Source organism: Lutjanus erythropterus, chromosome 8 (assembly GCF_056507025.1).
Source record: "Lutjanus erythropterus isolate fLutEry1 chromosome 8, fLutEry1.hap2, whole genome shotgun sequence".
NCBI lineage: Eukaryota > Metazoa > Chordata > Actinopteri > Lutjaniformes > Lutjanidae > Lutjanus > Lutjanus erythropterus.
In genome coordinates this window covers 25077128-25101897 of record NC_139324.1, presented here as the reverse complement: position 1 = coordinate 25101897, position 24770 = coordinate 25077128, and the positions used below count along the sequence as shown (strand labels likewise).

The 24770-nt window shown below is 38.7% G+C and overlaps 1 protein-coding gene across 2 annotated transcripts; it reads left to right on the top strand.

Moving 5' to 3' along the window:
* The first annotated feature begins 4595 nt into the window (after positions 1–4595).
* glra2 (glycine receptor, alpha 2) lies at positions 4596–23557 on the top strand. Of its 2 annotated transcripts, none has more exons than XM_084725016.1 (9): positions 4596–5128; positions 5706–5827; positions 10663–10730; positions 15223–15446; positions 18382–18464; positions 18546–18683; positions 18778–18992; positions 21503–21652; positions 22740–23557. In XM_084725016.1, exons 1-9 carry the CDS (start codon positions 5043–5045, stop codon positions 23019–23021), a joined length of 1368 nt encoding a protein of 455 aa, XP_084581142.1. In that variant the 5' UTR covers positions 4596–5042; the 3' UTR covers positions 23022–23557. The 2 variants fall into 2 exon arrangements, with proteins under 2 accessions (XP_084581142.1, XP_084581141.1); XM_084725015.1 differs by lacking the exon at positions 10663–10730 and adding an exon at positions 10792–10859 and having other exon boundaries at positions 4597–5128.
* Positions 23558–24770: the final 1213 nt, after the last annotated feature.

The following is a 24770-nucleotide window of genomic DNA, read 5'->3' as shown; positions in this document are numbered from 1 at the left end:
TTCATTAAATAATTGATTTTAAAAGAAAGTTGATTATAATAGCACATTTTACATGTGTGGTATCAATAGGTATTGTTAGTTTTAGATTTTAAAGGCTTGTTGAAGTTGTGAATTCTGGCCTGGGACAAAGATAGGACAGGTTTATGGAAAAAAAAAAGAAATCCAAGACATTTCATAAATTACACATATTTCATGTACATATAAGTCCTCAAAGAATACATTTTCACACAAAAAAATGATATTAGAGTGTTGGTATTAATAATTTTTAATGATATTTCGGTAGGGTATGATTCATCCCAGTTCTCGAGAATGGCTGAACTATAAATTGAGCTGCAAATCCTTTTAGACAATACAATAAACCAGATGATGTAAAACCCTTAATTCCCCACAGAATAACGGGCAGTAGCCACCAATCTTTGTTGTGTGTGGGCAGCTTTAAAATAGCGCCTTCGCCTGTCTTGAGCCTGTAATTTTAATGGCCGTGTGGAAACTGCTGGATAAATGAGGCAGACAGACAGTTCTAGTCAAAAGGATTGTCCTGTTTTATTCTCTCCTTTTCACAGGGACAGAGAGACGCACGCTACATCTCTTTCTCCCCTTAATGACACGCAGATTTGACTTGTTCTCCTTTAATTATGTGACCCACCTGGCCCAGAGTCTTTTTCTTATGGAAACTAATGGCCAATTGAAGCTGTGGTTGCTTGTCATTACACAGACAAGCCAACTGCAGCTGTCTCCAAGATGGGGAATAAATGACTTGTGTGCAAAGAGAATTTTTGGCATTACCAGTAGGAAATGTATTCATTAAAGCGGCTTCACTAAATATCTGATTTTAGAGGTGTTATTTTTCGCCTTGGATCAGGCACAGTGACATTAGAGTCATCCCACGTGAAGCTCGATGATGGTGCTGCTCATCGTGACGCTCGCAAGACAAAGCTGAGTTTGTTTGTTTCCCTTTGTTAATAGAAACCTAAATATGGACATTCAGTGCATGTGGCTGTTTGTAAATAATTCATACAGGGCATTCAGTATTCATACAGTAGAACATGCTGTAAAAAAAAACACACCGTGTGCACAAGACCTCTGATCACACACCAATTTTAAATCCCCAGACCAGAGCAAGCCACATACCACACATTCCCAACCATGAGATACAACATGACACTTGCAATTTGGACTTCAGCTTTAAGAGCAAGGATGACTCGTCGCCAGGCTGAGACAGGCCAGGATGATCTGGAGACCGGTCGGTAACCAAGCGTCAGAGTAAAGCGTAATATGGCCCCGAGCATGTCACAGCGTCGAGGCATGTGATATGCAGAGAGTAATCTGGTAACACTTTATGGTGAGGACACATGAGATATCGTATGAGGATACAAGCAAGCTTGGAGTGTAACAGATTACATGTAATGGTTTTATGTAATCAGGACACAAAAAAGCATTACAGTTACAAGAAAATTAAATGTAATCAGATTACAGTTACGTTCGGCAAAAAAGTGAAATTATTAGCAGGATTATGATTTCAAAATGAAATTTTAACTATGATTCGTTATCCCTTGAAAAAGAGATACTTCTGTATCTCCTGCCAGCAGCAGGGCGAACAGGCTGTCGCTGGAGTGTGTTTTGTCTTTTAGTGTCCTCTCTACCTGTTTATCACTGATGCTCAGTAGATGAGTACCAATAATGTGCTGGGCCATTTTAATGACCCGCTGTAGAGTTTTCTTGCACATCCCATACCAGTTTGTGATGTTTCCAGACAGGATGCTTTCAACTGGTCCTCTGTAGAAGGTAACAAGAACTTGACAAGGGACCTTTAAGTTTCCTGAAGAAATGCAGGTTTTTCTGAGCTTTCTTGACCAGGGTGGAGATGTTTGATGTCCATGACAGGTTCTTAGTGATGTCGATTCTCAGGAATCTAAAACTGTTCATTCTCTCCACCTCAGCTCCACTGGTGAAGACAGGGCTGTGCGCCTTTGCCTCCTTTCTCTGAAAATCAAGAATCACCTCTTTGGTTTTGCTGATGCTGAGCAGCAGGTTGTTTTTTGAGTGTGGATTTCCTCCTGATATGAAGTCTCATCGTTGTTTGAAATCCTGCCAATGATGGTGTTGTCATCCAAAAGCTTCAGTTTTCTCCATGTCAGGGTGTGCAGTGTGAACAGGAAGGCGCTGAGCACACAGCCCTGGGGGGCTCCGGTGTTGTGCACTAGAATGGAGGGGGTGAGACTCGGTCCATCAGTTCACACAGCAGGGATTTCAGGCATCTCCATTACAACAGGGCTACCTGTCTGCAGGTGTGTCTTAACTGAAGATGAGCTTAGCTTGAATCAAGTGGCTGTACAACAAACACTGCATTTCCTATAAATTCTTCACAATAAAAGTCAAATGTTATTTTGTTATTCAGCAGCTTTTATTATGAAGCAGCAAAACCAGGAAATATTGTTTTTTTATCAGCACTAACTTACACAGTTATAAGGCTGAAAACAAACATGAAACAGTAAAATAAGGCAGACAACTAAAAGTACAAAAAGTGATGTAGGAGAGAAACTAAACTTCATACCAGAGAGATTCAGTTAGAAGCTACAAAAGTGCTGAGAACTGAACACACACAGTACACAGGAATGACTTTTAAAAACCTCTTTTCTCTGCTCTCCTGCACAGACACGAGTTCTCTTCTTGTTTGAGGGGGAGAAGGGGGATAATTCAGTTGGCCGCGGTGGACAAAATGTCCTCGTAGCCTGTGTGGAGGTGAGTCCAGTGCACTTTGGCTCCACTCCAGAGATGTCAGGTACAACTTGGCCCAGCTCTGTGTATTAAAACTGGTAATGCAAACCTGCGCAGCACAGTTTGACTCGGCGTGACCAAAAGCCAATGGAATAACTTCATTTGCAAGCTCAAGCCAAAAAGAAGTGTGGGTCAGTTGTGTACATTGTCAGTTCTGGGCCTGAAAAGCCACATTTACCAGTTAATTGTGATGTACTGAATTGTAATGATTATGTGGCACATGTACATTCAAGAATACAGTCCACACACAAAATGTGTTTTTTGTCATTTGAAATTGTTCACTTTATTCAAGTCTCTTCAACGTGGATCTTACAAATTACCTTTTTTCATTCTACACAGACCAACCACCAGCTTTAGCTACACAGGCCAAATACTAACGTTACCTATACAGAACAACCACTAACATTAGCTACACAGACCAACCGCTAAAGTTACTTACACATACCAATTGCTAGCATTAGCTACACAGGACAACTGCTAACATAGCCTACACAGACCAACCGATAGCTTCACAGACCAACTGCTAACTTTAGCCACACAGATCAACTTCTAATGTTGCTTACAATCACATATGTTAGGTACAACTTTACCTCATCCAAAAGTAACAGAAAGTAATCAAGTTGCATTACTTTGATATTGTGATACTTGGATTAGGTTACTGACTTTTAAACAAAGAATTTGCAGTTGTAAAGTAACCCTCCCAACATGCACATAGCAAAATTTGAGAGATCTATAGCGCAAACAACCATCCCCGGTCTCCCCTGCTACATGAACAAATTCAGGTTTCTTCATGCATGTAGTCATATATGAATACATGATAATACCATTACCATAAGGTGATACCAGTAATCTGACAACACAGTGCTGGTGGTCGGCCTGATGTGAATGAAAGTTTAGTTTGTTTCCGCACATGCCCGTGTGTTCATGTGGAATGACTCATTCATGCCTGTGGTCCTTGAAGCCTTGCAGCCCACTCACATCCTCAAGCTGCCAGGTTCCCACATGCAGCCTATCTGTATCAATACCAACAGGAGCGTATATACATACATATTGAATCATAATGGCTGAATCTGTGTGGTGGCCTACTAAACCTCTGCTCCTCCACCCCTGGGTTTTAGCCAGCCTGTAGTATATTTCCTGCCGTCTCCGTCTGTGTCTCTGTCTGTCAGTCAGCTTCTCTTCCGTCTCGCTCTGGGAGGCCAACCTTTCAGCATTTCCAATGATGTGCCTCGGAAAGCTGTTTCCAGGGCAACCGGGGTACCAAATACTCTCCCAGCGGCTTCTCGCTGGTGCGTCCTTTGTTTACACTTTTCATATCTCTGTGAGGATGTAGGTTGCACTAAACAGACAAGGATGGGAACAGAAAAAGCACACTGCGTACGCAAAAAATACAGCCAATGATGATGTCAGAGTGACACAGTCAATCTTTTGTTATACACTCACAGTACAAATCTGTTTTTTTTTTCTGTTTCCAGCTGAGTTAAATCCCCGAATAATTATACTTGTGCGTCATTACAAGTGTATCTTTAAATTCACATTTTCACTACTATATTAGACTCAGAAGATATTATCCATATAAGCTTAATTTCTTGTACTTGATTTCACCGCTGGAAAACATGAAACGCTCCTAAAGCCAGTTGATCCTGATGCGCAGCTGTGCGCACTCTCGTGAGACAAAAACAACATCTAAAACTGACACCTTTCGTTATGTAACAGAGTCCGAACACAATATTTGAACGTGTTTCTCATGATTACCTCCCTGTTTATTGGACTTATTGGAAACCAACTCACGTTCGCCACTTTTAAGCCTTGCGCTTGCGCGTCACGGAGCCGGGAGCTGTCCAAGTGCTGAAATGAGAAAAGGCGTTCCACTCCCATTCCTCAACAGAGGACGGTCCTCCACCTGCGAAACATTTCACTTCGTAAGTGCCAACACAGGCCAGCGGGTTCGTCTTCACGGAGGCTGTGAGGTGTGAGCAGAAAGCTTCCAGCAGCCGCTGCGTTTTGGAGTTTTAACCTTCTCGGTGTCTGTCTGTCACAGCTGGACTGATGTTTCTTCCCACCTCCGCTCCGACAAATCTGTTTTTGGGAGTTTCGTGAAACTAAACTATGATCTGTGGCTGCGTTGAGGAATGTCTCCTGTATTTTTGTGTGACACAAGACCACCCAAACGCCCACGACTTGGTCAGGAAGAAAGCGGCGCCCCTATTTGGATTATGTGTTTGACCAATGTAAACATATGGAAGAAATAAAAAAGTGAGCACATGGGAAAACCACCAGGAATGAATCGCTCCTTTATTAAGGTTTTGGCAGCTTTATTTACATATTTCATGGAGACAAACAACTTCAGGTAGGCCGATTTATTAACATTTACTGGATTTATGATAAATTATTTATACCCTCTAAAGTTATTAAGTAAGTGGGCTTAATTAAAGAAATAATATGAAGAGACTTTTTCAGCAACTCAAGTTACTCGAGTGCTGCTGTGATTAGGACTGACGCAAGTTACTCTGCATTTTCAACTGCTAAAACAATCTTAAAATACATACATTTACGCACGCTACGGTATTGGTATCACAGTTTATTTTCTTGTGGCATCATAACAATATTCCTGTCATGTTTTAATGTGTAATCGCGGCATGGTGTGATGTATTTGTGTCGTAATCTGGCATGATGTGACGGGAAAATATAGCTCTTTCTCGTAAAAGGAGATGCCCGTGCACGACGTCGAAATCACACCAGATTGGTGTGATACGTCTGTGCTCTCTAACGCATTTTCTAGTTTCCCTGAGCCTGTCCATCACTGCCAACCAGCTGCTAGGCGACAGATAAGGTTTAACTCCTGGTTTGTCAGCCACGACTTCTGACTGATAAAGTGCTGTTTGTGTGTGTGTGTGTGTGTGTGTGTGTGTGTGTGTGTATTGCAGAGTTGTGGATGCCAAGGAGCACGATTCCAGGTCATCCTCCAACATGTCTCCATCAGACTTTCTGGACTCTCTCATGGGTCGCACGTCTGGGTATGATGCACGAATCAGACCCAATTTTAAAGGTGTGTTTATCACTCTTTTTCAGTGATCTTCACTCAACTCACTTAACATTGTCATTTGTAACCCAGAATCACATGAACATCACCTTTTGCCAGCATGTGATGCACATGAAGTATTTTTGCTGACAGAATTCAGTATCCACCCTCCTAAACACTTTAACTGTTGCACCAGAACAAGACTTATTTGTTCTGAGATGAATTCAAATTAGAGTTTAGCTAAACTAGGTTTAAAATGATCAAATCCAGATTTAAAATTAAGCGTAGCTCAGTCAAAGCTTATTGATTTAAACCAAAATGAAATAGTTTAATCAACATGGAGATGTTTGCAAAACGTTAGCCAAAAAGCAAAGCAAAACAAAAATAATAATATTAGATTGTTTGCTGGGTAAATAAAAAATAAAACAAATAAAAAATAAACAAAAAATTGCTACATAGCTAAATAGTTATATTGTTTGCTAGCTAACTCAAAAGTTATATGTTAACTAAAAAGTAAAAAAAAAAAAGTTATATTGTTTGCTAATTAGTTAAGACACACAATGGACATTATATTGTTAGCTTAGCTAGCTAGCTAAACAGTTAACAAAACTTTACATGGTTTGCTAGGTTGCTAAAAAGTTGGTTCTAATGGCTCAGCAGAGATTTATTTCAGTTCATCTACAAAATGCAGCCATTTTAAAAGTTAAATCTCCTCAAGTGTAAGTTTAGAGTTAATACTGGATCATTTGGAGTTTAAGGTTTGGGTCAAACAGAATCAAATTGTATGTGGGTTTAGAGTAAGAACTAAACTGGGGTTTAAACTTAATCTTTCTTAATTTTAAAGTACATGTAAAGTTCAGTGCAATACTATTTAAAGATAGACCATAATTTAAAATTAATAAATCCATGTTGGGTCAACCCAGGCCTAGATTTTAACTGTAAAAAAAAAAAACACCAGACTCTGACATTGTTTGGCTACTTATCTGAAGATCCACTGACTGTTATCTGATGCCAAGATACTGTGCTGCCAGTCCTTTGATAAGAACAATCAATCACTTCACTTGACACTAACATGGTTGTTCTGGCCTGAATGAAATCATAAACCAACCCCACGTTGTAACGTTGCACGCTTGTTTTTATTTGGTCAAAATATGTCTGATAGAATCCGTATTCCATTAAATAGTCATTTAGAAACAAAAAAAAAAGGCTTGTAAATGTCACAGTCACAGTTACAGACAGGGATGCCACCATGACAGGCCAAATGATGGATGGTGCCCCTGTGGCAAGGCTGCAGGCTACTGACTTCCTCTGTTGTTGTTGCTGTGATGCTGGGGACACACACAGCATCTGTCACCGGAACTGAGCGATGAAGTGAGGACGGCCCGCTGGGGGGCTCAGGCCTGGGTCAGGTGGGCTGGGATTTGTTGGGGTTTGGGGGATTCCAGTTGTTGAAGCAGCCAGACGGGGATTGATCGGCCGGATTCAGAAAACACATGGCCCAGATCCTTTCCCCTCCATCTGCAAGTAAAGGGAGAAATGTTGACAAGATTGCAGAAATGGACTTAAGATGGGAGGAGGACAGGCTGTTTAACACCGGCTGGCGTTTTCAGAGGGAGGGGGAATGAGGTGGCGGCAACTGTGTCTCGCTACTAAAGAGAGGATGAAGATTGCTGGTTAAATTTGTATTCTCGCTGTATTTTTAGGGTAGATAAAGCTGCCTGTCTCGCACACAATCTCAGCATCATAGCTAGAAAACAAACACTTTTGCATGAACCCACTGCGATGTAAACAGATGATTTCGGTTGCGAACCTGCTAGTCATACTTTGAAGAGAGTGTTGAACTGTATTTCTGAAGGCTGACCTAGATTCCCTTGCTGAGTTTGTTGTGAGGAGGTACTGCTTTATTTTTCTGCCTCTGCTGTTAAATGCAGCTACCTGACGACAAACTGAGGCAAATATTAATACCAACTTCCATGCAATATTGATGAGGAAAGCACAGGGGAAGGGCTTTACAACTTCACTTATCAGATAGAGAGAAAAAAAAAAAGATTTGCTGTGACTTTAAATAGCAAAACCTGTCAAGCCTCGAACAGAGATTTCAGTTCAGGCCACTCGCTGGAGTAAAAATGACACTACTCATTAGAGCATGCTGGGTTCTTTTTACTCACAGAGCTGGACAGAAAAGAGTCTGATTTGAGACTGGAAGTAATTACTACTGGGCTGCAACTGACTGAGTATTTTCATTATTGAATAATATGTAGATTACCCTCTCAATTAATTGATTAATTGTTAAAGGGACCATTCACTCCAATATAAATTATATATACTTTACCCCTGCCCTGTGGTGCTATTTATGCATCTGGATTTTTTTTTGCTGTGAGTTTCAGAGTTTTAGAGATATCAGTCGTAGAGATGTCTGCCCTCTCTCCAATATAATGGGACTAAATGGCATTCAGCTTGTGACGCTAAAAGCACCAACAAAAATACATTTGAAAAATTCATCACCAGTGTCTCTTTCCAAAAGTCATGACCCAGTTACTCAAGATTATAATAAGACCTTGTTGTGAGGAGTTTCATGTAGGAACTACTTTCTCTCAAAATACAAGAATGTACTGAAACTATGTTGTTTTCCACTAGAGAGAAAGTGCTCACAATAAGATCTGTGGATTATCCACATCATGATTTCTGGAAAGAGACACTGTTTTTGAATTTTATTTATTTATTTATTTATTTTTTTGCTTTGAGCACCATGAGCCAAGTGCCAGTTAGTCCCATTATATTGGAGAGAAAGTGGTCTCTATCTCCAAAACTAGCAGACCATGGGAAAATATGTATTTTTTCATTTTGGGATGAACTGAACTTTAAGTAAAAAGTAAGAAAATAAGTAGGATTAGAAAATAGCGTTCAAAAAACATATGTACTATATATTCACATAGATTTTCAAAGACCAATAGTCCAGAATCCAAATATATTTAGCTCAATATCAAATAAGGTTGAGAAAATATTAAGACTTTAGTCAACTGACTCACCGGATGCACACTGTGAGTATAAATCTCACGATTGCTTGTTTCAAGTGGCATCGTGGTGTCCGCTATTTACATTTTCATCATAACCAGGAAACAACAACAAACTCCGAGCTACAACTTATATGCTGAAAAGGGCAAACCAGGGCCTAATGGTACAAACTTAAACAAGTTAACAGCTATTACCTTTTCTTTTCCAGTGATTAAGCCATTTTGTTGCCAGAACTCATCTCGCAACATGCAAATGTTCCACCAGAACAAGTTCCCCCTTGACATCATGGGCTTGCAAGTTTGTTTGTTTGGTTGGTTAAAAAAAATGCAAACAAGGCAAAGGTTTTTTTCTCCTATAGCAGAATGTGTACACGTGGAGTCAGACCTGTCTCCACAGCGACAGATCTGACTATGCAAGATTAAGATTCTTTTTTTTTCTTTTTTAATCACCTTAAACAGTTAATCCTTATTGCAGTAGTGAATTAATTTTCTGTCAATTGGCTAATTCGTTTATTTGGTAATTTTACATACATACATAATATATTATTAATGTTATGGGCAGCCTTTTATGTAAATTTTATCCTTTTTCTGAATTCCACATTTTCTCTAGTTTAAAATTTGTAGTTATTAGTAATGATTAAAAACTCTATTGGTATCAGTTTATTGTTTCAGTTCCCTTATGTAATTTTGGATCATATATACTGTATATATATATATATATATATATATATATTTTTTTTTTTTTTTTTTTTTTTTTTTTTTTCTGTTCTAATATCTGTATCAGCATCAACTCCCCAAAACATCCAGCGTTGGTCAGGCACTAGTGTGTGTGCATGCATTTGTCATCCTCTGCTGCGTTTCTAAAGACAGAATGTATGCACAAAAGATAACCATATAAGAGACCAGGACATTAATTCGAAGATTATAACATGCTGACACAGGGTGATGATGTCACAGTTTATTGTATTTAGCTCAAATATAATTGCATTTTAACAACATTCAGCAAAACAAAGAAAACATCATTTCAGTCTCTCAGAGCCAAATAGTTTAGTAGTAGAAATAGGTTCCCATGCACCCGAATGGCATTTTTTATAGGCTGGTTCTTTAGGACCTTAGTGGTGTCTAGTTCAGAATTTTTGATGTTGCCAAGGTCAACTAATCTCCCATGGGGTTCATTTGGCAGCCATCGTAAATTGATGTTAATGTGAGTGGCAAAAAAATGCAGATTTTCTTGACGCGTGTACCAAACCAGACAACATGCAAAGACAAAAAACAAACAAACAAAAAAAAAGCTTCTAACAATATATTTTTTCCATTTTGTTTCACAGCAGTTTCCTGCATTAACCAAAGGAAACTATTTTATTTTCTTATATCGACTGCATGGTTATTGAAGAGAATATTTGGTACAAAAGTCAGAAAAATACAGAATAAAAGTCACACAATGTGAAATGAAAACCATAAAATATGGTATAAAAGTCATAGGGTATGCAATAAAAGATGGACAATAATCTTAGAATGTAGAGTGGAAGTCAAAATGTGGGAACCTGTTCCTCCTACTGGACTAAAACATGGTTCTCTCTCATGTTCTATGTCATCTTTTGCATCTGGTTTAACAAAGCATGCAACATGTCACCATCCCCTCCTGGAGCTCCCAGGAAATAATAATAATAAAAAAAAAACAGTGCTTGCTGGTATTAATGCATGTTGACATACACAGTGAAACAGCAGCTTGTGAACAAACAGACCCAAATTTCCTGATGAAACATCTCCACCGTTCCAAACCCAGTCGTCCTTGATGATGTGGTTTAAGGCTTTTTCCTGTCATGTCATTGTCATTCCATTTCACAGGTCCGCCCGTAAACGTTACATGCAATATTTTTATCAACAGTTTCGGCTCTGTCACAGAGACAACCATGGTGAGTTCCTCTGGCTGATTTCTACAATGTGTCGATGTGTTATCTATCCCTCAACCTGCAGGTCCACCAGTTAATGTTACCTGCAACATATTTATCAACAGCTTTGGTTCTATAGCAGAAACTACAATGGTGAGTTGAGCGTTGACCCCTCCTCAGGAGTTAAGACTGAATCATCCTGTTTTTGTTATTTGTACCGACGCAATCTACTTTTCTGCATTTCTGTGTTTGTGTATTCACCTAAAAACTGCCATCAAACAGCATATTGGCGGGTCCATGTGGCACACAGACGGTCTGTTGACACCAGTAAAAAGCTGCTCAAGACCCATTTGTTCTGACTTGCTTTTGCTTAATCTGTTCTGTTTGTTTTGTTTTTCCTTTTGTTTTTAGATGGCTGGTTTTAAAGGTCCAATGTGTAACACTGTCGGGCGTTTATTGGCAGGATATAGCAGAAATGAAATTTAGATATTAAGGTAAATTATTATCTTTAAACACCTTGAAGTTAAAGTTGTAGTTCCAACACAAGAAATACAGATAATCAGAGTAGAATATAAATATATATAATATACAATATACACTTATTTACATACATACAAAATACACAGAGGAAATAATTTTATTGTGCATGTTTTGAATTTGCATCAGGTTGAAACAGCAGCTGCAAGATGATGATGATAATATGGTCGACAGCTTAACATAAAAAGTTAGGCCTCACGCAAGAACCACTCGTACAAACAGATTTGTTCTTAAGTGCTCTGTACAAGTGTTTTGGGAAACCTTGTTGCATTCACCAATTATCTGGTGAATTGATTTTTCTCTCTGGTACAAACAAAATTTACGAGCGGTCCAGACCTGTCGTAGGAGTCAGGTGAAGTTAATCTGCTACTTTTTCACTGATGACTGATTGCATGTCATTACTTTGAAGCATCTTTGAAAGTCCTAAATTATTTATTCAGAATTATGTTGACATGATCCCTTTGATGTTTGATTCTGCAATTTTAATTATAATATAATTCTCAATTTATCCATATAGCCTAAAGATAGCATCATTAATTTAAATTGGTGATTACTTGCTGTCAGGCTTTATCTGTACAGTCCAGGGGAACATCCTCCACTCCAACATCATCTGCAAGTATTAGAGAATGAGACTTCCCCTTGACCCCCTGCTCCTGCTCCAGTCATTGACTGTCATGCTGTGGCGGGATGTTTTTTTTTTTCTTGTTGTTTTTTTAATAGCGTTTTCATATAGAACCATTTCTTCTTTATTGCAGTGACAGAACAAGGCTCGGGTAAAACATCAATTACAGCACAGCATTAACAGCACTTGTTTTTCCCATCCTCTCATTTTATCAGGTCCCTTAATTCCACTGCCAGTGCTGTTAAAGTTACGGACTTTCCGTCATGGATCTTTGAAAGCAAACTTCAATCGTCAAACTCTTAAAGTTCTTCTGTATAGCCTTATACGGTATTATTGGGGTGTTAATTAAGCTAATTTACAAGTCTCATGCACGTGCACTCAAATCCACACAGACAGATCATTTACACAGCCATCTGAAGTTATTCTCTGAATCTGATGTGGCACATTCACACAAACCTTTCGTATGAAAAAACTAAGATAAGTTGAAGATAAGAATATTAAACTGTTCTTGTATGAGGCTCATTGTCCATCAGCTGATCGGTGTAAAATCACAGAGTCCTCCTCCCCTCGTCCTGCTGTCAGCTCACAGTAGTCCACTCGGTCCACTCGTCAAGTGCAACAAATTGATCCAGGATGTTGGGGAGCAGGTTTCTTTAAGATGTGCCACAACAGTTTCTCACTTCCCTTTTCATGACCCATTTTGTTTGTTTCACCTTTCTGACCGGACATTAGCCCAGAGCAGCCTTAAGTCCCAAGCTGGGTTGGCAGGGTGGTTCAAATTTTTCATTAGTGTTTAAGCACCTGAAGAATCATCCTTTGGTTACCTTAGAATGAGCCACATCAGAGGGCGCAGGTCCTCTTCTACAGAGTCCGACATGTTGCGCAGCCATGTTTGTACAGAACAGACAACCTAAACACGGGCTCTAGATCTGGATTTTTCACGAGTTTAACAGCTACCATAGCTTCTCCTACAGGCTTGGAAGGGGAGGGTAGTGTGAGGTGTTTGCAATCTGCAACCTCATATCTACATGCCACTGAATCCTACACACTGGTCCTTTAATGTTTGTTGCTTTGTCTCTTAGTTGTTTTTTTTTTTTTGTTTGTTTGGTTGGTTTTGTTTTGTTTTGTGAAGCACTTTGTGACATCTGCTCTTGAAAGGTGTTACATACGAAATTATTATTATTATTATTATTATTTGAATTTGCTCTCTTGCTGTCTAAATGAGCATTAGTTCTGCCCTTATACATGTGTTAGTTGAGGTTTAATAATTCATACAATAAATCCTGAACAGTAAGTCATTTAAAGTGCAGCCAGTAAGTGTGGGTGGGGGGGCTGGTGCTTTCAAACAAGCTGATCTACAATGTGTGATGTGGGAAGGCATCCAACCGCCAAGGGGTGTAAAAATATAAAACCTGTGAGGCTGCATTGAAACTCATCCTGATCAAAGGATTTATAATGAGTGATAATAACTACTTAGATCATGAATGAAGGATGTTAATTTGTGCAGGAGCTGGAGCTCATAAGATTGCCAGGGAATTACACAGCTTTAGACATGCATGCAAACATTTGGAACCGCCAATATGCTGATGAAATGTCAAACAACATAAGGGTCTCTCATCATCATGACATATCAATTACCCTGAGCTACTGAGCTTTGTGGCACCCAGTTTACTACTAACTGCACTGTCAGAGATTTCTCATCTTGTAAATCCATCATTAGCTTCTATAATGGCTCTTCAAATCATGAATAACAAGAAAAGTTATCAGAAGGTCAGTGTCTTGTAAATGTAACTTATAATAATAGATAATAGTCAAACTGGTGAACACAGAATTTCTGGATTATATCGATTTTGTCAAATGTGCATTGACATTCCTTTTTCATCACCATACATTTTATTGTTTGTCATATGTTGTGATTTATATTACAGGATTTTTTAGATGATGTTTTGTATTATCACACTTGCAATTGAGTGAATGTGACAATCAATCAGTTGTATACAACAGAAGTCCTCATATCCTTCACTTCAGTGCATCAGTATTAGCGGAAAATAATAAATAAATAAATTTAACGCATCAAAAAACCTGATTATTCAGAATGATCATTAGAGTACACTGGAAAAAAAAGTTGAGAAAACTCATAATTTCAAGGCAAATGAATACATTTTCTTGTTAAAAAAAACTATAATCTGAGTGTTAGAAACAAAAATAAAATATATATATTTTTTACAGTTATACTATAATATACACACTGATGTAAACAGCATTTTAATGTTGAAGTTGGTCAAAGTGGAGATCAGTTTAACTACTTTACACTGCTCTGTAGATAATTCTTAACAAAACTGATAATATGTTGTATAAAGTCTAATTTACTTAAGGAGTCAGATGTATGTAGAGCAGTCAGTGGTGCAAAGTAACTCAAGTTATTCAAGTATTATAATTGATTTTTAGATACTTGTACTTTACTTTTGTATTTCCATATTCTGATACTTTATACTTCATTACATCTCAGAGGCAAATATTTGTACTTTTAATCAAATCACATTAATTTGATCAGTTTGGTTCTAGTTTCATTACAGATTTAGATTAATAATACAAAATTTAATCAACAAATAAATTAGGATGTGTTATTATGGATAAAGATAAGACTTAATGATAAAGATAAGAGTCTGTTAGTGAAATTTCCAAACTACCTGCTAATAAGCTAATAAACTCCACCTGTAGCAGCTGCAACTTTAAAATTATGTATATGAATGAATACAACAATAATTATAATTCAATAACAATGGGTCATTCTGCAAAAGGAGTGCTTTTATTTTTTGTGCTTTAAGTATATATTCATGCAAATTGTTTTTTAAAGCTTTTACTTCAAATACTGAGTGCACTTTTACCCGTAACAGAGTATAATACACTCTGGTATTGCTATTTTTACTAAGTAAATGATCTGAGTACTTCCACAACTGAATGTAGTGGAGTGAAAAGCACAATATTTCCCTCTGAAATATAGTGAAGTATAAATATTAAGTAACATAAAATGGAGGAACCTCATAATTATACTTGAGTTAATGCACTTACATGCTGCCACTCCAGAAAATCAATTTACATATATGTGTTAAGATTTGACATAGACGCTTGCTTGCTATTTATAATTATTTTTATCTATAATAGATTTTTTTTTTTGCATTAGAATAATCATAAAGACTTACTGTTTCTTACAAATGCAATTTCATCTTTAGCTCATCAAAAGTAGCATATATTAGATATTAAATAATATAATTATAGCATTAAAAACTGATCACCTTTCTCAAAACCCCAATCACTGCACTACAGTATGTGTAACGCCACATGTCATCTCTGCAGGATTACAGAGTGAACATCTTCCTGCGGCAGAAGTGGAACGACCCCCGGCTTGCGTACAGTAAATACCCGGATTCCTCCCTCGACCTGGACCCGTCCATGTTGGACTCCATATGGAAGCCTGACCTCTTCTTTGCCAACGAGAAAGGAGCCAACTTCCATGATGTCACCACGGACAACAAGCTGCTGCGGATCTTCAAGGATGGGACCGTCCTCTACAGTATCAGGTGACACACAGAGGTTCACACTACAGATTAATTAAAAAGGCAACAACTGACCCTTCTGCGGGTCCCACACCTTTTTGCTCTGCGCTTCAAAAAAAATAAAATAAAATAAAATAAAATAAATATCCAGTTGAGAAGGCTTGGTACCGAGCAGAACCTCTGTCAACTTTCTCCTTTCCTGTTTTCTCTACTAAGATATGTTATGTGTTAGGCTCATGTATGGTGAAAAGAAACCCAAATTTTGAGGATGGTTAAAATATGTATCTGGGGGACCTCATTTAAGCAAAATGCTAGCCATTTAATCTACATCACTTGTAAGTTAGTTAGTTAGTTGATGGAGGTTCCTCACGTACTGAGCTTGATCAACTGTTATTGGAGCACACAGCAAAAAAAGAGCAGGACATAAAAGTGGTAAAATGGTCAAATCGATCCGCAGTTGTTTTGATTTTTGGTTTATCTGTTAAGAAAAAAACAAAAATATCAAAGATTTACTGGTTCTAGCATATTAAATGCAAATATATTCCATTTTTCTTCGTCTTCTATGTTAGTAAACTGAAAGGCGTTTGTCACTGTAGGTCTGCAGCTGAGGTGGGAATCGGTGTTGAGTGAAAACGATATTGTAGAGAACCAAAAGCCCTGATGCACAGATCACCTCAGGACATGTTCGCTTATTGCGTTTCTTACATTTCCGCTCAAACATCAAAGGCTGTCAATGTAAAAGACACCGTTTTAAATGGATTTTATCTCATTACAATCACTCCTTTGAAATGGTATAATTCACTGAACTACAGTACATCCCTGTGTGCAATGTAGATTTTTAATAAAGGAGCGCTGATTGCAAGAGGGCAAGCTAATCTCAGGGGCATTGTTGAGAATCCAAAGTGAAGATAAAAATCAGAATTGCGGAGGAACATGAAACATGCAAACCCAGTCAGAATGGACGCCATTTTAAAGGTCTATCAGGCCAACATTTGAGTAAAACCCACGACAAGATATGAAAATATGTTTCATTTCATTTCAATAGAACTTCAACCACACACAGCATTCAATTTTCTCTGCGGTGATGTGATCTAAAGCAGATCGATTTTGAGTCGATTTAGGGAGCAGCTCGAGGCTGAGCGGTGCTCAGGTGTGGAGGCAGAGTGGGTCAACAGGAGAGATGAAAGGTGGCGAGCCACTCTCTCCATTCATGAGAGAAATGACAGAGTGAGAGGACTGCGGATCACAACGCATCACACAGACAATAAGTTGCAGTAATGAAAGTGTGATAGGAACCTGCTGAAGGGAATCCTACATGATACTGTGTGTCAGAGGCTATCACACAGGAGAAAGAAGCTCCCAATCAGACAGAGATTACCAAAGAAGTACCAACTATGATCTAATTTTTCAAGCAAATTATATTCAATTTGTGTATTGACCCACAAACACAAGTCATACAGGAATCAACTATCTGTTCTCATTACCTTAACATAAATATACAGCTGTTGTTGTGTAAAATGTATGCCATAATTTAGAAATCCTTTTTGACCTTTATTCGATTGAATACAATTTAATGTTTAAACTGATTGATTAAAGTTGGGATGGGTGCATGTTTACCACTGTGATGCATCGCCTTTTCTTTCATCAACACTCAGTAAGTGTTTGGGAACTGAGCACACTGATGACGCTGTTTTTTTTTTTTTTTTAAGTGAAATTCTTTCTCAGTCTTGCTTGATATATAACTTCAGGTGTTAAACAGTCTGAGGTCTCTGTTGTCATATTTTGTGCTTCTTAATGCACCACACATTTACAATGGGAGACAGATCTGGAACTGCAGACGGGTCGGTCTAGTACCTGGACTCTTTTACTTCAAAGCCACGCTGTTAAAATGTGTTTCGACATTGTCTCGCTGAAATAAGCAGGGACGTCTCAGAAAAAGACGTCTGGATGGCAGCATATGTTGCTCCAAAACCTGTATGCACCTTTCAGCATTAATGGGGCCTTCACAGATATGACAGTTACCCATGATGCCATGAGCTCTAACACAACCCCATACCATCACAGATGCTGGCTTTTGAAGTTAGTCCTGGTAAAAATCTGGATGGTCTTTTTAATCTTTAGCCGGTTCGTGTCTGTGATTTCTGAAAAAAAAATCTGGAATCATGTTTTTAACGCAGTGCCACCTGAGGGGTCAAAGGTCACAGGTATTCAATATTGTTTTTTTCTTACCCTTACATGGAGAGATTTTTCTTGATTCTCTGAATCTTTTAAAGATGTCATGGATTGTAGATGGTGAAATCCTGTATTTCTTGCAATTGTGTGTTGAGAAACATTGTTCTTAGACTGTTGGACTGTTTACCCACACACTTTTTCACGAAGTGGTGAACCTCATCTCATACTTGCCTGTGAACGACAGAGCCTTTCAAGGATGCCCCTTTAATACCCAATCATGATACTGTCACCTGTTACCACTTAATCTGTAATGTATTTATGAGTATTCCACAACTTTCCACAACTTTGTTGACCTTGTCCCAACTTTTTCAAAACTTGTGTAGGCATCAAATTCAGAATGAGTGTGTTCACCAAAAACAATAAAGTTTATCCGTTTGAACATTAAATATTTTGTCTTTGCGCTGTATTTAATTGAATACAAGTCAAAAAGGATTTTCAAATCATTACATTCTGTTTTTATTTACATTTTACACAGCATCAAATCTTTTTTGGAATTGGTATTTGTAATATTTAAAACACTGCGAACATGTTTTCTCAAGTAGAACTGAGTTAATATCAAGTTTTAAGGCAGCCTGGGCACTGACTTTTTTAGTTAAAACAAATAGTTCATTTTTACAGTGCAGTTCAAGGTTTGATAAATATATTTCTTCAGATAACATATATTATTATATATTGGTGTGGTCCACTTCTTATATCTTACTGTATGACTTTGTCTCACACATCGTAGGTTGACTCTCATTCTGTCCTGCCCCATGGATCTGAAAAACTTTCCCATGGATGTCCAAACTTGTACGATGCAGCTGGAAAGTTGTAAGTGTTGATTTAATCTCATTTTGTAAAGTATCTTTTGTATATCTAAATTTTGAGTAATCTGTTCTTTTCTGTCTGCAGTTGGCTACACCATGAACGACCTGATCTTCGAGTGGCTGGAGAACGGAGCAGTGCAGGTGTCAGAAGGGCTCACACTGCCGCAGTTCATCATGAGGGAGGAGAAGGAGCTGGGCTACTGTACAAAACACTACAACACTGGTCAGAGGACGCACATGCGCACTCAACCATACACACTTAACACTTCTCGTGGTTTGGGAGCTGAATTGCATTTGTTTTTCTCGCCGTTCGACAGGTAAATTCACCTGTATAGAAGTTAAATTCCATCTGGAGCGACAAATGGGATACTACCTGATCCAGATGTATATTCCGTCCCTCCTCATCGTCATCCTCTCGTGGGTGTCTTTTTGGATCAATATGGATGCTGCTCCTGCCAGAGTGGCGCTGGGTATCACCACTGTGCTAACCATGACCACCCAGAGCTCCGGCTCCAGAGCGTCTCTTCCAAAGGTAAGCCTTGTTTGGTTGTCTCGGGTTTTACATTTGTATCAAATCTGTTTGTCTAAATAATGGAAAATTACCTCAATACTTCTAATGGCGAAATATACTACAAAGAGACATACAGAAATGTGATAACTGTATGCTGTTGTAAGGAATTAACTGGAAATACACTAATGTGAGGGTTTAAGAAAAAAGTAAAAGAATAATGTCAAACCTTGACTACTTAGATGTTTAAAGATTAATGAATAGTTTCTGGACTGTGTTATTACAGGTTGAGGTTAAACAATTTTCTGTGATAAAAAGATGATGTTCTCTATGGAATATTTTCCTGGAACAGAGGCAGCTTTGTCAAAGAAATTAAAAGGTGGAATCAGTAGAATTTAGCCGCGCTGTTCGTAAATGCACTAGAAAGATATTTGATTGTTGAGGCTCACTCTCTGGATGTCAAATACTTGTGTTATGTTGTGGGTTTGTAAAGCATCCATAGCACAACAACATGATGAGAAAATAATGAAATGCAGGCAGAGGGCTGGGTCTCTGCAGATACAGACACTACCACACATTTCTAGTCAGTCATAAATGTTGCATATTATGCCTTTAAGAACAAATGTTTTTTGAAGGTGGTCTGAGGGTGGCATTTGTAACATGCTGCACATCTGCAGTTCTGAATGGATGGTACAAATTGTTATCTATTAAAATGTATAGAGATCTCTGATATCAACCATCCTAGACTAGACAAATCTTGATTTGACTCCAGAGCGTGTATTTTCAGAGCAGTGGGCCTCTGTTTCCAGGATAACGGGCTTAGCTTTACGTCAACAGACAACTGACAGTCTAATCAAAGTCTAATCAAAACAAATTAACTTACAGTGTGGAACTTGCCGTCGCTTGTTATCGTCAAACTATAATGTTGCACTTGTGCAGGTTCAGTGTCCCTATTAACCTGTTTGAGCTTCGAGTCTGCGGAAGGGGAAATCTGGATTGGTCAATTACAGTATTCTGAGGTCAACAGACTGTTGCAGCTCTGATCACAGGCTCTGGAGGAGCAAGAAAATCATTTTTTAAATTAATATTTTGTGTCAAACTGTGGATTTTTTAAGTAAGTAGTCGTGTAATAAGCGGGATAATGTACGATGAGAAAGTCATTATTTCAAAATAAACCTGTCACGGTGATTCAAGTCCTGCATGTCACGATGACCTGCTGACTGTACGCTATCCCTTATATACCCACATACACACAGATTTGCATTTTAATATAAATCACAGCTGCAGGAGTCTACACTGATAAAAAAAACTGTAAATAAAGCATTAGAATAATCTACTCTCTACATATTTGATACTATGCATCGCAGATTAATTAAAAGCCGTGTAATATGCAGTATATGCAGTAACTATGGGAACCTAAAGACCCACATGTATTTTTTTACTGCAACATGGCAGCAGTATTTTGCATTTCTTTCAGACAGAGAACAGATTCATAACCGGGCAAATATGAAGACAAATTAACAATTCAAACAAGAAGACAATGCCAGAGCCAACAATGAATAAATGAAAGGATGGTTCACTGCTGACTGTTTGAAGTACTTAGAAACAGACACAGTTTTGTCTCCTTCAAATATCTATTATGTGAAAGTCACTGTATTACTCCAGTGGATAAGAATCACATTATTTCAGAGATGAATAAACCATAACCGTGCAGCTCTTTTACTCAATTGCCGCAATTTTTACAGCATTCGACATTTTTATTACAGCAATGACGATCTCTAAAGCATGTGTACATAACCAACAGCAGCGTCAGGCTGCAGTAGCTTATTTCCAATCAGAGTAAATTGCCATGCACACGTTGCGAAGGGTTCTACAGGCACTGAGATGAGAGTCAGATCTTGATGATCAATCACTCTCCATACATCAGTGTACACATGAGCCTCGGCCACGTCAGAGGTTCTCACATGAAAGACACGTATAGCCTACTGATAAATATTTAAAGAGAAGCCTTTGAGTCTCAACTCAAGAAAACAATAACTCAATATGCCGTCAGTGCCCTAAAAAAAAGCTGAGTTGTTTTCTCCACATGCTAATCAGCTGTCATGAAGTGAGGTGGTCACACTGATGAGCAGTAAAGGCTTTCAACTTCCTCCTCACTTTCTAAAAGGAAACAGATCAAAACCAGCACTAAAGGAAGAAACTAATTCTGCAGTTCTCTTTCGACTGGTAATTAAGGCAGGAATTACTTCCCACTGTTACAATCACTGACATTATACTGGCAGATCTGATAGATCTCTTAGCAAAAATTACTTATAATTATGGTCATTTAGAGATCCCAGTTAACTCACATAGTGGGCAGGATAAAGAGAGATAAATAGATCATCAGGTGGACCTAATAGGTCTTGGACTTAAACTGAATACAGAAACATTAAAAAATCTTTCAAATCAAAGCACACAGTCATGCTGCATTTGAACTGTTAGCTGATGCTGTCACCTTGGAGGATCTAACAAAGGAAATCTGTTTTCTCTCCCAGGTCTCTTACGTGAAAGCCATTGATATCTGGATGGCTGTGTGTCTGCTCTTTGTATTTGCTGCATTGCTAGAATATGCTGGGGTTAATTTTGTCTCCAGGCAACAGAAAGAGTTCCTTCGCCTGAGGCGAAGACAAAGGAGGAATCACAAGGTAGGCTCTCAAAGTCTTTACAAGGTTGCTGTTTGGTTATCAAACTTTTTAGCCACACTAGTCATGGTGTGGCTCTAGGGATGGCAGTGTTGATTGGTCAGCTGCAGCAGTTTGGTCCAGAATATCTTGGAAACTCTTGGATGGATTGCCGTTAAATTTTGTACAGACATTCATGGTACCCAGACGATGACTTCAGTGATCCTTTTGACTCTTACTTTAAGCCACCAACGGGTCAATGGCCTTTCATTTACGCAGTCAAGTATCTCAACATCTACTGAGTGAATCGACTGATCACTAAGCTCTGCCATCCTTAGTTACTATTACTAAGACAAAAAGACAAATACACAGTCAACCAGCCAGACCGTGATTCCCTGAGGAAGAGAGATGGAGTAATGGCTTAGCTAACCTGGTTTAGACCTAAGAGAGCTATCCTGAGAGCGATGCATTGTCATCTGCCGACTCTGAATAAGCACCAGCCCACATCCTCCACCTTAAACCCCCACATATCCCAATGTGTACCCTGGAAATAGGACATAGGTCTGGCAAATGCAGTGGTATTTAACACAAGTTTGGCTCGAGGTAGCATTACTGCAGCTGGTTAGCTAGTTAGCCGGACATGCTAACGTTTGCAGCTTACATTAGAGCAGATAAAGACAAAGCTTAATCCAGTCCTGGCGCTCCAGTTACGATTGCTATGCTGTGATTGGACAGTTGTTGTTTGGAGGAGGGGCTTAGGGAAGAGTCAGTTTGCCTTTGGAAAGGGTCTGCTACACTAAATAGAACAGGACCTTAAACATATCTGCTGCCATTAGCTTTTAGCTCAGTTTAGCTGTTAGCATGAGTGTAGATTTTTTGGGGGGATATTGAAGTAGTGTAACATTATTATTAGTCTGAAGATTCATCCCCTAAGCAGTCTTTCTAAGTGGTTTATCATTAAAGTGCATCAGTTTATTAAGTTTTTTCCCATTTAAAATGTTTGTTACATCTCATATTAATGTTTATGTAAGTTAAATAAGAATCATAAAATAAGCCCCAGTCTTTTTTAAAAAGAAAAGTTCATTATGTCCACTTGTGCATGTTTTTTTAGGATGATGACATGCGTGAAGGCCGTTTTAATTTTGCTGGCTACAATATGAGTCAGTGTCTGCCAACGAAGGACGGCTCAGCTGTTAAGAACGCTGCTCCAGCCCCGAACCCTCAACCATCAGTCCCCAAGGACATAGACACCATGAGGAAGAAGTTTGTGGACAGAGCCAAGAGGATAGACACTATCTCCAGGGCTGCCTTTCCTCTGGCGTTCCTCATCTTCAACGTCTTCTACTGGGTCACCTACAAGATCATCAGGCATGAGGACATCCACAAAAAGTAAAAAGACTTTCACTCTTGACAAAATAACATTCGTTTCCCATTTCTCAGATTGAGAAATGCCTGGAAAGCACAGTGCGGTGAGATGGGAGACTGTGCATTGAGAGGCACCATGGTGGCGATGACGGCGGTGTTCTTTCAGGGATAATGTATAATGTTCATGCCTCATACGGTAATGCTCATGTTCTGATGACATGAACAGCTCTTGAGACACAGATGCTTGTTTTGTTGTTGTACTGCTGCATAGTATTTCTTGACAAATCTGGGGAAATGGTTTTAAACTCAAGGCTTAGTAACATGCTGGAGAAGACGGACCAAATTGTTCTTTTTTAAATAAATCCTGCCTCGACGTCAAACAGGAACAAAGAAACATTCCACTTGGATTTGTAACTGTACGGTAGCTTAGTCAGACCCTCAAGGACTTTTTGTGATTGCAAAAAGGGTATTTCTTATCAAGGATGTTTAGGACTGTTTTATATTGTACAATTGTCATGGCACTATCTCTGTTTATACAAAATAAAGCAGCAAACGTATAAAACATACAGGCAGAAAGCACATTCAGATGCATCCTTCGGACATTAAGCAGCAGCACACGTTTCAGGCATGAGCGTGAACAAAGCAGATGAAAATCTGAATTGGGAATTGGATACTGCATTTTTATGAAATACCTGAGGCCTTAGATATCAAAGATTTGGTGAGATGAAGTTCTGTGCTTCTCTATTTTTTCAAGTATCTCCTCTTGTTTAGCGGCCTCTCGGAGCCGATCACGCCGTTTGATCTTTTTTTTTTTTTTACCTGTGGCCATGACATCCAAAGGTACTTCTTCTTCTTGTTTCCTTTATCTTTAAATGTATTATAAATCACATTCATGGACAAGTGGTGTCACTTAAAGTTAATGTAAGTTCGTTCAGATGTTATAAAAGTCACAGATTTTCCTTTTCATTCTAAAATAATTTTTCTGGTCGCATTTTATTTTTCAGATCACTAACAAGACATGACAAGTGGTACTTTGTATCAAATTAGACTAAGATTAGAAATAATGTATTCCTTATTAGACATTATTGGACCTTCATTAGACCTTTTTAGAGTGTAATTAGAGACACATTATGACAGAACTGTACTGTAAACTAAAGTGTGTTATTTTACACAGTTAGGGTCTGTGTCCAGCAAAGCCCTTTTCCCTGTGGCCAGCACTATTTTTGTTTCCGTTGGGAGCACCGCGCATTTGCACTCTTAAACGCCCGCAGCGTGATGAGGCACTGAAAGTCTACCCATCACCGAGCATTTGGCTTTTTTTTTTCTGGTCGCTGAGAGTTGAAAACTGTTCAGCTTTGGGTAAAACATTGCACTCATCACTGTCACTCTTTACCTAGCCGTCCAATCACAGTGGAGGAGGGGCAGGACGTGTAGACTGCCACAAACTGTGTGCTGCTCTATCTAACTTCAGCTCTTGAATCAGCTGGCTTGGCTTGACTTGGTTTGAATCAGCACATCAGCCCAGAATGGCAGGGATTTAAATATCCATCACAACAAGGCTAGAGCTCGCTACTTCAAAGGTGTGTCTTTTAACAGAAGATGAAAGCTTTGCTCGGGTTCAGTGGCTGTAAAATGGTGGATTAAAACTTAACTTCCTACAAATTCTTAACAATAAAAGTACCCCTTTATTATGTTACCTAAAAGTTTTTATTAAGAAGCAGCAAAATGAGGAAATGTTGGGTTGTCGTCAGCAGTAACACGACCCCTGAAAGTGAAT